The sequence below is a fragment of the Cryptomeria japonica genome, chromosome 10, assembly GCF_030272615.1.
Source record: "Cryptomeria japonica chromosome 10, Sugi_1.0, whole genome shotgun sequence".
Taxonomy (NCBI): Eukaryota; Viridiplantae; Streptophyta; class Pinopsida; order Cupressales; family Cupressaceae; genus Cryptomeria; species Cryptomeria japonica.
Genome location: NC_081414.1, coordinates 206,287,107 through 206,300,709, shown reverse-complemented (window position 1 = coordinate 206,300,709; position 13,603 = coordinate 206,287,107). Strand labels below are relative to the sequence as shown.

Below are 13,603 nucleotides of genomic sequence, written 5' to 3'. Positions count from 1 at the left end.
ATCAGTTTTATATGAAGACATGCATGAGTTATACATGACAAAATCAACCTTATTATGAAGACTTCAAGGCAAAAGATATTCATAAAGAAGGTAATATAACATTTCAATTCAACTTTTATTTCCAAATCTAGCCTTTTCCCTACAAGGGTAAGCTCTCTTTTCCATTTCATTCATCATAGGATTAATTCCAAACATGGGGTTTGATCTAGGAAAACCCCTATCAATCCAACAATTTTTTTCCTCTCTTGTGTGTGTAGGATGCAAGTTTAGAAGAGAAGGAATACAAGTCCCAAAAGTACAGACTAAGACAATCAAACCTAATTTTGAAGAAGCAAAAAACCCTAGACAATGACAATTGAACTGAATAGTGTCTGACACTTTTCTAACATCATTTTATGAGGAAATTTTGAGTGAAATTCTAATCCCCAAATTGTTTCCAATATCATAATTTGACACCTTCAAGATTAGGTCACCTAGGCCCCCATAGTTTAGCATTTCCAAGCTCAATTTGTGACATAGCTTGCTCTTCGATTCTCCTTTCTAGATCAAGTCTACATATATGTTTTGAAACTTTCTGTTTATGTTGATTACTCTCAATTTTGCATCGTTAGCCTTAGTTATTGCATTTTATCATTCTATCTTACCCAACTACAACAATTCAACAAAAAGATGGTAAATCCCATCTGTGCACAACTCTTTCAATAGGTTTGGAGTTGGGCCTATTGGATTTATTCACCTTAATGTGATGTTGTGAATGGATTTGATTCATATTTTGCATATTTAGATGAGTGAACCTCATTTCTTCATCATTAAAATTAGGTACATTGGTTAGGGTTGAATGATTTTATGTGCCCACCACTAGAGCGTTGTTGGTGTGTCATCATAGGTTGGCCACCTTGATATGCTCCTATATAACAAAATTGGTTACATTTTCTATTGGGCATAACTTTCACCTAAAATTGTCCATTTTTCAACTTCTTATACTTGTTGGAAAGTTGGTTCAGAGCACTAAATAGTGGTATAGGTTTGGTTCCCTAATTTTGTTGTTTTGATTAGTTTTTGAAGGCTTGAAGTTAGATATTTCTCTTGGACATGTTTATGCTCATAATTTTGCATATAAATTAGATTTTTTATTCTAAATAGGCATTGAAGAGAATTTGGAGAGTCCTACATATTAGATCATGTAGATTTTATGTTTGTGGTGCATAATTAGTTTGGTACTTGTTTGAACACTAGTAGGTGCCTGAGATTTGGGGCGTGATTGCATGAGGATCTAGACGAGTCAAAAGGTGAAACCTTGCAGGAGTGCATGTTTTTAAGTGATATTTAAGATGTTACAATTGATTATTAGATTTGGTGCTTCCTGGTATATGTTTACAAGTTTTTTTTAGAGTTGGACTTTGATGGTGACAAGTACATAAGTTATCTTCTATTTGCGGATATGTTTGGACATTGTTTGAGACTTGAAGTCTCATGTGGGTAATAGTTGACTGTAGGTACATGTTGATGATGATTATAGTTCCATGTTTATGTAGTTACACTTTTACATTGGCATTACATAATCAAGTTTGTGATGGTTTGGTGGATATTTGGTTTGAGGTTGCTTCTTATCTCCTAGGTTCCCTACCTTAAAATTCCATGGCATAACAACAAGTCATATGAAATGTGTGTTAGGTCAAGTTGTAATAATTTGTATAACAAGATGAAAAAGTTGAAATTTGAATTTAAGTGGGCTTATTTCTATTTTTTTAGTATGAATTAGCCTTGCATCCCTTATAAATGAGTTAAGGGATAAAATTTTGATTTTGAGATGGAGAAAGAATATCAAGGAATTAGTGTAAATATGAGTGAAATAGAGGTATATATGGATAAATATATCTCCAAGGATGAAGTTCTATGATATTTTGAGCCAAATCTAACACAAAAATATACCAATTGTTAGAATACTGCTACATTAAATCATTCCCATCAAAATAAATACAATATTATATAAGAAATAACACAAATATACTTTTTTAGGATGTCTGAGGGTAGGTATCGATTAAGGCATAAGACATGGGAAGATTTAATGTGGCTACCAAGACAACACACATGACACACAAAGGGATTTATCATCCTCAATATGTTGAGTAGCATCATAGTGAGCAACATAGACAACAAGTTGTTTGAGTGCAAAGAATTGACAAATGACATTATGAGGGAAGGTGATAGACAATAGACTAAGGAAAATCTTCAACATTGTAGACTAAGAGGTGTTGGAAGCAATCAAGACAATACTAGGAGAGGTGTTTTTGAACTCAACCTACCACTTTCAAGTCAATAATGACATTACTTCCATTATCAATGTGTGGTTGCTACAAGCTAGAGAGTTGATGGAATTTGGATGGCATATAATTATGTGTGTTTATTTCCTCAATATTTTAGATCGAACTTCAAGATCTATCATTAAAAAAAAAAGAAAATAGAACATAATTCATTTAGAAAATCATATGAGTACAATTCAGGTTTGTAACAAGCCCGTTGCATGCGAGTTTTCTATACTCTTCCCAAATCTAAATCAAAATGGTTTGATTAAAAAACAATCACCAAAATCAATTCGTACTTTATGAAATTCGGGTTTTTAACGAGCTCCCTGATTACGACTTTGCTGTTGGCATCTTCGTTTATTTTCTACTTTTTGAACTGGCCACAGGTGCTCCTTAGTCCCTCCTGAGAATTATCGCACTGTACATCAATTATAAGAGAGCAAAAGAAGAGGTCACTCCTGGGCGGGATTCGAACCGTAGGTCTTTTCAAAGTTCATTTCAAATCAATCCCAGAAAAACAAAACCAGGCTCGATGCGCAACAAGACTATAATGAAAGGAATAGGAGTGAGTGTAGTAGCGTGTTTGCTACTTCAGCTTCTACTTCAAGGCAGAATCGTAGTGGGTTTGTCTATTACAGTGAATGAGTTGGAATGCCTTTATGAGAATGTGGAGTACGAAGGAGACACCGTCTCTGGCAATTTCGTCGTAGTCGATCACGAAATCTTCTGGAGCTCCGACCATCCTGGAATTGATCTCGTGGTAAATAAATCAATCGCTCAGCGGTTTTCAATTAATTTATTTTTTTGCTCGTTTATTTCTCTGGGAATTTGAAATTCTGACCACAGTACTGCCACTGCTTATGATTGGTTGATTTTGTTTGTTTTGAAATGGATCCGATCTGCACTTTCTAATAAAGTGAATCTCCAATTGTGGAATCCTGTGGATTTTGGAAGTTGAATTAGGTTAATGAATTAAATTTGCTGCTGATTTTAAATTCATGTCTGTAACAATTCTAAGTGGGACAAGTTATTTATTTTGGTTATATTGACAGTCTATGATTGAAACATTGATACAGAGGTAAATGAGATAATGTTCTTGTTCATTAAATTCAATGAGAACAATTTTTTTTTTTTTTGACTGATTTTTTTGTATTCTACTGATGATGGAATACAGAATGTGATAAAAAATATTGGTATAATTATAATGCAGTGGAAATGAGGTTCACTAGTCTAAACATACAAATTAGGAATCAAACCCATTGACACCAACATTCCATTGAAGAATAATCGATAGGCCCAACTTCAGATCCTTGGGAGAGCTGAGTGCTTTTATCTTTTGTGATTTGATATGATTAGATAGATAAAATGAGAAAATGCAAGATTTAAGTATAGAACAGATAATCAGCAGATAATCAGCATGAATAGTAAGCTATAGAACAGATATACGAATGCTGAAGTTAGATCTAGAAATGGGACTCAAAAAGAAAAGTGTGTTTCCAATTTGAACCCAAAAGTGCCGGACTATGTAGCTAGGCACCACTATCCTAAAGATGTTTGATGCAAATTTCGTGAATAGATTCTGGATCAGGATATGTCAGAAAAGTGACAGACACTGTAGCTAAGCTACAACGTCCAAGGTTTTTTACTTCTTCATAGTATGAATCTGTCCATCTCAGTCTGCATGTCACAAATTTGTAATCCAAATTTGCTAGATCTGAATCCTACACACAAAAAAGAAAGAAAAAGTGTTGGGCTACATAGGGGTTTGCCTGGGTAAGTGTTAACCTCTACTACAACAATGATGATCAGGAAAAGAGAGCTTACCCTTGCTGGGCAGAGTAAATCTGAAGTAAAAAGCTGAATTGACAAGATTATACCTCAAACTTGATAATGTTGATGATGCAATGTTCTTTAGATAAGTCCACCAAATGTTGATGCAATAACATGATAAATCATAATAAAATCCATCATGAACACATACTTGAAGACAACTTGCTGTAGCTTGATGCTCCTTGTACTTAGATCTGCTCTTGAAGGAATTAGTAATGCTTGAGAATGAAATTGCTGGATGTTAAAATGAATTAGGGATGATGCCTACATATAGGGTTCTCAATATGTTTTCACTTTTAGGCCGGCTTCCAACGGTCATATCAATTTATCGAGATTGGATCACAAATGGTGGGAATCAACACCTTGACAACTTCAAATTTGGGCCCTTTTGGGAGGGACTATGGTGCCTAGTGCTCTAGTCCACTAGGACTTTGGTGCCTAGCACAATAGTTCACCCAGATTAGGGTGAGACAAAGGCAAATGCAGAGTGCACATGTCCAGGACATTGGAGTAGGTCACCAAACAGGCATATGACGATAGTTTGGATGTGAAAGGGCTGAAAAGATGCAAAAGGAGGCACACTAAAGCAAGGGCCCACAATTTCATCAAAATTTTTATAGAAAACTTTGTACTCATTAATATGGACTGTGAAAACCAAATGATTTTAATAGAATTGTTCAATGCGTAATTTAAAGGCTACAATCCTTTGGTGTTTGTGTTTTTGGCTATATAGATCACCACAAAGATTGGGCTTGTAGGAATGCACAACCTAAAGCAGGCGCTAAGCAGGAATGAAAGATCATGTTTCAGATTGAAAATAAATAAATTATAGAGTATTTATTGATTTCTTTTTTCTCAGAAAATATAGTGACCATACAAAACTCTGTTTTGTGGAGAGCGATTTCTAACATGTTGCCCATATTTAAATGTAGTAGGGCAGCATTGTTAGTTTTTGATAACAGTAAAAATAATCAATTGCAGAATCAAACTGAAAACAGAAATCAGTTCTTAAAATTGGAGCTCTTTTCCATTGAAGATTTTGGCTTTTTCATGGTCATTGCAGTAAAAAAGGCCAAACACACTCTGAAAAAAAGACTGAAACAAAGACATCTTTTTAGAGTCGTCTTCATAGCGTTTAAGATCTTCCTGCTGTGTACTCATTTTATTAGTACCCGGATCTGAGTTGCATCATGTCCGTATTTTTATCTCTCCTATGTGTTGAGCCTTAGCAGTGCCTTCCTCAAACTTGCCCATCTTGTTGCAAGTTACCAGAAGAGATCCTCAAGTGCATTCTTTAGTTTCTTCAGATTTCTCCTCTATCCATTTGTTCACCGCTTAAAAAATTTATTATCAGATTTGCCATTCGTGTATAGTGTGACTGTATCACTATTCATATATTCTTGTGTCTTGTTTAAAAATGACTTCCTTGCCACCTTCTCCATCCTCATACCTGTATCCCGATCTTGAGATGACTATCAGAAAAAAAAAGAATTGTATAAATAACAAGCTATTATTCATGGAGAAATGTGATTTACTATGGATGATGCTTGTACATTTTGGTGAATCCATTAAATTCTATGTTTTATTGGAAAAATGGCTTTTCTTTTGAAAAATTGAATTATTTGAATTTTGAACCATGTGAAAATTAACCTATTGGTGATAAATAGCCCCATCAAAATTTTTTAGTGAGTGGCATCATCAGTGGCTAATGTTTTTTTATTGTGGGTTACAAGTTACATCAGCATGACTGGCTGTCCTTTAATGCCATGTTATTCTGGCTGCAAAATGCCCCGACTAGGGTTGTTGGCCTAATTTATTTTTGTTGATAATTTACTTAGGGTTTCTATTGGGGCCCTCTCCCATGCAAAAACTGAAGATATGCAAAATGAAAGAAATGCACAGAGGAACTCATCTCAACTGAAAAATGACCAACCAGGCTAATGAACAAAAAACAGTATAGATTAGCTTCCAGAAGCAAACAAAAACTATACCAAATTGGCTGTAGCCTAAGTCCAGTAACCAGTTCAGACTAAGTATACCTGCATGCTTACTGACTACAGCTGAGCCAATCATTAACATTATAAACAAAAAACCCTGCACTAAAAGAAATTCAAATAATGATAAGTGGGTGACACCCCATTTTCCAACTCCATTGCAGAAATGAGGATAAACCCCCACGTTTGGCAGTGAAGCCACCTAGACATTTTTTTTCCTTTGCTAGCAGAGAGACATTGATTTGCCAACAGGGGAGATTTACATTGGGAATAAACTCCAGCTACTTAGCTGAGTGAAGAAGAATATCATCCCCTTGTTATGGGAGGGTAAAGGTATTGGTAATTTCAAGGGTGTTGTTGCAATGGGTGATGAGAAAATTCCCCATCACTTCCTGCGAATCCATACAAGAGGACCAAAGGTCCTGAACTTGGTGGTTAATTGCCAACAATTTCTTATTCAAATTTCAGACCTGCCCATGGTTGTTTCTTCATTAGTGCACCACCCACCACAATCAATGATGGAGCCACAATGTAGCTTCCAACAACTCTTCAAGCAAGAGAAACTTCCTCAGACAATCCTTCATGGTAGCATTTGCCATGGTGAATAGGAATCTTTGAAAACACATCTATTTCCCTCAAGCCACAAGCCCCAAGAAAACAAACACTAAAGCTATATGCCACAGGGCCTCAATATTTTTTGAACCAATAGGCTTGTTGCAGATAAACTATCACACCAGTGCTAGAGCAATCCAGAACATATCTAAATGTTGATACAAATTGGCCCAAATGGCTGGCACATAGTCACATTGAATTAGCATATGGTCATTTGTCTCTTCTTGCTTCAAAAAAGAGGGCAGCTTGAGGGGCCCTGGAGACTCACAAGCCAAACAAATGGGTTGCATGTTGGGGGAGCTGATTAATTCTAGATTTTAAATGAGTTGTTCAATTGTTAATTGGAGGGAATTGAAGTTGCTAAGTAGAGCATACCTTGAATTGGTTTAATAGGCCTCAAAAGGGTCTTTGTTCTAGTGAATCTCATCCATTTTATCTAATTGAGAAATCCTTATTTGTTTGAGGACAGTAGAAGTAATACAAGATTGCTTAGGAAATTTAGTAAAACAATAGATTTCTACCTCCTGAATTGTTTACCATTAACAAGATGTTTTAAGGATGATGTAGAAGTCCTGCATACTTGGGGTGTTAAACAATAGAGGTTACCTATCCAAGAGTCAAATCAAAGGTTTGCCTAAGATCCATCCCCAAGGTTGTAAGACAATTTTGAACTAATCGACATTCAAGACACTAGGAAGTTTCAATTGGACAAGCCTTTAGATGGAGGATCATCTTTGAACACATTTAGAGGGCCTTGGAAGTTCAAGTATTTGCCATGTATGAAAGAGAACTCTATATTTATACTAGTTCCCCTACTTGTCTTCTCTCAACACACCTTGGACTAGCTTACCATCGGAAATTTTTCTTTTTCTCTTTTTTTTCCTTTCCATAGTCCCTTGCCATATAAATAGGCAACAAATTCTTTCAATTTGAGAGACCACCAATTTTGGTGTGGGGCGAATCAACAATAGGTTAGTAGGCACAAGACACAGAACAATTTTGACTTTTGAGTCTCCTTGCTAGACTAAGCCATTTCCCTTTCTAGGAATCTAGTCTTTTGTGATTTTTTTTTCAAAGTTTCCTTCCAAAATTGAGCTCTATATGCTCCTTTGAAGAGGGGGTACCCAAATACTTATTGGGAAGAGAAGTTGAATCAAAACCTAAGGGCCAACAAATCATTTGTTGTAGCCAGACATTGACATTAAAGAAAAACACCTCAAGCTTGGTTGCTTAACTATATGACTTGAAGTAGAATTGTAAATCTTTAGAATGAAAGCAAAAGATTTTGCCTCACCAACAAAAGATTGACCAAACAAAGTTGTATCATCCACAAATTGAAGATGCTTGAGAGGAGCCAAACCATGCACCAAGGTCAACTCCCTTAGGCAATCCACTGAGTTCTAGGCTTGAATGGATTGATCCAAAGCTCTAGGCATAATAATAAAGAGGTAAGAGGAGAGAGAATCTCCTTGTTGAAAGCTTTAAGAGTGTTGAAAATACCTAATAGGGTTCCCATTAACTAGAACTAAGAGTTACATTTTGGTGACTACACTCATAACCCATTCAATCCAAATTCAAACCTAAGGAGCAAAGAATATGCTTCAAGAAACTCTACCAAACTCTATCATAGGCTTTTGCAATATCAAGCTTGATGACCATCCCTTGATTAACATTGGACAACAAGGAGTCATCATTTCGTGGGTAAGTATGACCCCATCCACAATTTATTTGCCTACCACTAAGGCCTACTGTTTTGAAGAGATGATGTCAAGTAAGATCAACTTAATTTGCTTTGTTATGATCTTGTATATAATTTGGCCTGACATGTTACACAAGGAAATAGTCTGAAATAGTCTGAAAGTCATCAAAAACATTGCAAATTGGGTTTCCACAATATTAAGGCAAGCAATATACTCTTGAAATCCCTATATACATCCCTAGACAATTTACAACTATAGATAGCAATCAAAAGGTCCTTATTGAGAGGTTCCCGTACAAATTGAAAAAAAGTTGTCAAAAATTCATTAAGCTTAAGAGCCCTATCACCTTTCAATGCAAAAACTGCACCCTTTTTGTTACTCAAGGGACGTGGGATCCAAAAGTGTATAGTTTTGTGTTTCTTTAATGAGCCTAGGAGTACACTCAAGAAGATGGCCAAAATCACCTTCCTTGAGCACCACCTAGGCCAAAAATAGAATTTTAAAGTAGATTTAGGTGGGTGAGTGTGAGATCATGATGGGCCAAATTGTGGCAATGGAGGCAAAAAACCATGCGAAAGTGTTAGCCAAAATTGTGAAACCCTTTTTAGGTTTGAATTTTCAACTTTTTTAGCATGGTAGGTCAAATTAAAATGGATATCTGTTTTATCAACAATTTTGGCTTGGTAAGTGAACACAAAATGGATATTTGTTTTAGAATTAATTTTTTTTTTACCCATAAATAACTATAAATTGTATGGATGAATAAATGGATATTCGTTTTGGTTTCAAAAACTCCACTCAAACAATTGCATGGGAATTAGGCTTGGGAATTCAAACCCATCTTTTTTCCAAATAAATGACGAGTCGGGATGTTTTCGTAGTTTTTCCTCTAGTTCCACCTTGTTTTTGTGGGACTTTTCCAAATTGGATAAAATGAAAAGGTTATATCTAGGGAACTCTCAAGATTCTAAAAATATGCACTATGTTTGATTCTTGATAGACATGCTGATTGAAACACATCTATAAATTTCCAACCATTTAACCTTTTTCAAATCTCAAAGATACACCATACTATATGCTTTATTGGCATGTGTCCTTTAATTATATCTAAAGATTCAATTTTTTTTTGCTCATACTTAGGTTGGCTGGAATGACTGTTTTTATTTTCTTGTGAAAATTTTATTCATGCCTCATGGAATTATTTAATATCAATTAAACTAATTTAAATTTTTTCAAATAAAATGTATCCCATAAACTATATTCAATTTTCTACAAATTTTATTCCAACATTTTTTTTTTAGATTGTGTAGATCATAGTTGAAAATCTCGGACTCGCCTTGGACTCGGCAAACCAAAAATTTGGACTCGGACTCGGACTCGTGAAAGACTCGGCAAAAAGAAAAACTGTAGTTTTACAAAAAAACATAAAGAAATTAATGCATTTAGAGAGCATAAGAGCCATAATTGAAACATTACAAATGTCACATACTCATAGTTTCAAACTTTCAACTCTAAAATGTATAATACCAAGATTTCTTCAATGCTAATTATGCTGTTATATGGAGCCTAATCAGACTCGGAGGTTAAATTTTCCCTACTTCCATCGGCGCAGTTTCCCCCTATATTTTTCAACGGGGGTTTGGGGGTAGCGCCCCCAAGTTGGGGTCAAGGGGCAACGCCCCTTGCGCGCTCCCTGTCGCGATACAGGGCGGGGTCGAGGGGTAGCGCCCTGCAAGGCCAAAAATACTTTTATAATTTTATAAAGGCATCGGGTGTTATTTTTCTTTTATTTTTCACTCCCTCAGTTATGCCAAATGAAGGCAAAAAATTTTGAAAAAATTGAATTTTAAAGCTTGTATGACTTTTTTTCTGGGTCGCGCGAGTCCATCTGAAAGACTCGTGCGAGTCCTTGCAAAAGACTCGCGAGTCTTTCAGATGGACTTGCCAGGACTCGCCTCGTGAGTCCTTGGCGAGTCGACTCGTGGCTCCCATGGACTCGCGAGTCCGTGGCGAGTCCATGAGTTTTAAAACTATGGTGTAGATAATCCATTCAAATTTTCACATGAAGTTGCGTAAGTCTTTTTTAGAGCATTTTCATTGCCTTTTAGAGGTATTGTTTGGCGCATGATGATCTTGCACTCACCTAGGTGTCTCTTGCTATTTCTTTTAGTGTGGAAAGAATAACCCCTTTGCCAGATGTTATGCATGCTATCTTGTTCACTTGTCATTGGGCAATTTTAGCTGCATGGAAGAATTTCGTGTTTTGATCTTCTTCAGCCTATCCAACAATCTTGGGACTTTTGATGCAAAAAAATTCTTGCTTGACAGGGATATCTTCCACCAGAGGGTGAAGATTAGATTACCTTCCCAATATTGCATTGGTTAAATCCTCTATTGAATCTCCATGCTTACCTCCATCAATTGTTGTTCTACAGAGGGTTCTCAACAAATAGTTTACCAAAAACAAATATATTTGAGCCCTTCAAATAATTCTGAATAAGCCTCTGAGAAATAAGCAACACATTATAAAGCCTAAGTGGGAGGATGATTCCATCAAACCTTGACAACTTCCTAAAAATCAAGATGTTGGAGCCATGTGAGTTCAAACTCAAAAGAATTTTTTGGGAAGAAACATCTAAGGTCACATCCAACCAAAGTGGATAATGATCTGAACTTGTAATAGGAAGAATGGTGAAACACAAAATTTAGTTTTTCATTTAATTTGATGTGATCAACAAAATGTCCAGTCTCTTTGCAATATAACAAAACCCTTTATTACAATTGTTCCAAGAGAATTTTCTTGATTTTGAGACAATATCAATGAGATATTTCTCAACAAGGAAAGCATAAAAGTCCACATTTGATCTTAGTTCAAACAAATTGCTATTGCACTTCTTTGAAGGACCTAAGATAGCATTGAAGTCACTCCTTAATGAAATACTTTGCCCCAACAAAGCATAGATGGCTGCAAAAAATCCTTCTCATAACAAATGCTTGCGAATTGGGCAACTTGACCTATATATATTGAAAGGGTGCCCTAAGATAAGTTCAGGAAAAGAAAAAAAGGAAACCTCTATCCAATTTATGTCATGACCTCGCCAAGCACAAACCATGGTTTTCATAAATAGACAAATTAAAGATAGCAGATTAGCAATTTCCCACACAATTTGTGAAAGATCCCCACCAAGTTCTGAGCTAATTTTCTGATTGTTTAAGTTGCTGTTTGTGGTTGTTTTGAGTTTATTGACATGGTTTGGGTTGGAATTTCAATGACAAATTATAATGCAAGGGTTTTACATCAAACATATGCAAAATAATTATACTTTTTGATCTCATCAACAATAATGTATATGACTGTCATAAGTATCAGAACTCTGATTTTTGATAAAGACAGCAAAATTTCAGATTTCTAGCTAAAGTCTTGCAATATCAATTCACTAATGAACATACCCGAATTTTCCAAGCTTCCCAAGTGATGAATTTATTGAAATGACCAATGGAATACAGAGAATTGAGCTGTATAAATCTGCTACAGGAATTCTGATCAGAAAGCTTCCAGATCGCTTATTATAAAAACACCAAACCCTAGGAATATAGTGCGATCTGCTGATCTAGCTGGGATGCCTTATAGGAAATGGAATACGCTGATACCTGTCCAATGCCTTGCACCAATTGAGGTTATCTCTGAGACAGCCAATGATATGAATTTTCTGATTCTTTTTACCACATCAAAATGATGATCTGCAACAGAAGATCCTATTGTCTGATTTACACCTGGTGATGCCCTCTGAACCCTGCGCCCAGCTGAGTAATTGCTGCAAACAACATAGGGAGGTACGACAGGCTTGGCATGCTGATGGTGATGGAATTGTAGGCCCTAAACAACCCAGATCTGCAATCTGATCCCTTAAATCTGCTTTTCAAGATGACTGATCCACTGACTTCTTCTCAATGATGAATTCTGAATGAATTCACCCTGCAAGAAACATTGGGTTTTCATCCAACCTTCCAATCTCCAGGGAGTTTTCATTCCCAGAAGTCTGATCTGCTGCTGAAACTCTTCCTCAGAGCTCAATTCCCAATTTGCTGCTGTAAAAATGAATGCTTTAATGAGCAAATGGCTGCCCCCAATGTTCTTTTATTGTCTCACACCCTAATTCTATTTTAGGGTTGCATTCTCTTATTTTAATAATGTTTACTTTATCAAAAATATCCCTCCTAAGAGGTTCGAACTTCTTCAAAGGTCTAATCCCACTTTATTATTTTATAAAGTAATTTTATATTAAAATCACTGTATTGTATTTAAAATGAAACATTAAAGCAATAACTTTACATTTCAAATTTATTTTTGGATCCATCACCTGAACTCCAGACTGAAAACTGAGTGTTGCCGCCAGCCCACAGGTGATGTCTAAATATAGTAGAGCAATTGGCAGTCTCCTCCTAAAAAATAGGAGACTGTCTCGAGTCGACAATAAACACTCCTAAGCCACTCTGCTATGCTCCTCGGCCCTGTGGGTGGTCAAATAGTCAACTAGCAGTCTCCTAAAAAATAGGAACCCTCCTAAAGAAATAGGAGATTGCCCCCGAACTCCGAAAATGCCTCCAATACTCCTCAAAAGGTCACCAAACCCCCAAATGGGCTCCCTATCAACCACATTAGCCGACGTGAACCCTGATTATACGCTAACCCTTGCTGGCAATTGGACTGTCTAAGGAAGGGACATTACAATTTGCCTCCAATTGAATCTGAGTCTCGATATATATATATACTTGTTGTGACCATTTCACACATCGCCCCATTTAAAATGGGGACCCCCTCTTTTTGCTCGTTTTTGCTCGCCTTTCGCTTTGCTTTTTAGGGTTTTGGTAGTTTGTCAGTTGTCTGGATTTAGGGTCAAGCCTTAGGGTTTCCTTTTCGATCTTTTCAGGCCAGAATCCAGTTAGTCCTGAGAGCTTTTTTGAGCTTCCTTTTGTAGGATGCAAATTTTGAATGAAATGAATTCGCCAGAATGGTCTATTTTCAATTGGCATTTTGAGTGCAGAGTCTTAAATTTGTCTAAGTGTTGATGATGAAATGTGAATTTTGTCCAATTGAGTAATTTTGACCAAATTTTGACCTTTTTGATATTTGATCCTGGGCATTGGAAATGATTTGTTT

At 36.2% G+C, this 13,603-nt stretch overlaps 1 protein-coding gene across 1 annotated transcript in view; it reads left to right on the top strand.

Annotated features, from left to right (window-relative positions):
• Positions 1-2,546: 2,546 nt before the first annotated feature.
• The window catches only part of LOC131053846 (transmembrane emp24 domain-containing protein p24beta3), a 38,763-nt gene continuing 27,706 nt past the window's right edge, over positions 2,547-13,603 (top strand). Inside the window, exon 1 of the mRNA XM_057988489.2 lies at positions 2,547-3,066. Coding sequence (XP_057844472.2) covers positions 2,839-3,066 — 228 coding nt within the window. The 5' untranslated portion in view covers positions 2,547-2,838. The remainder of the gene's footprint in view (positions 3,067-13,603) is intronic.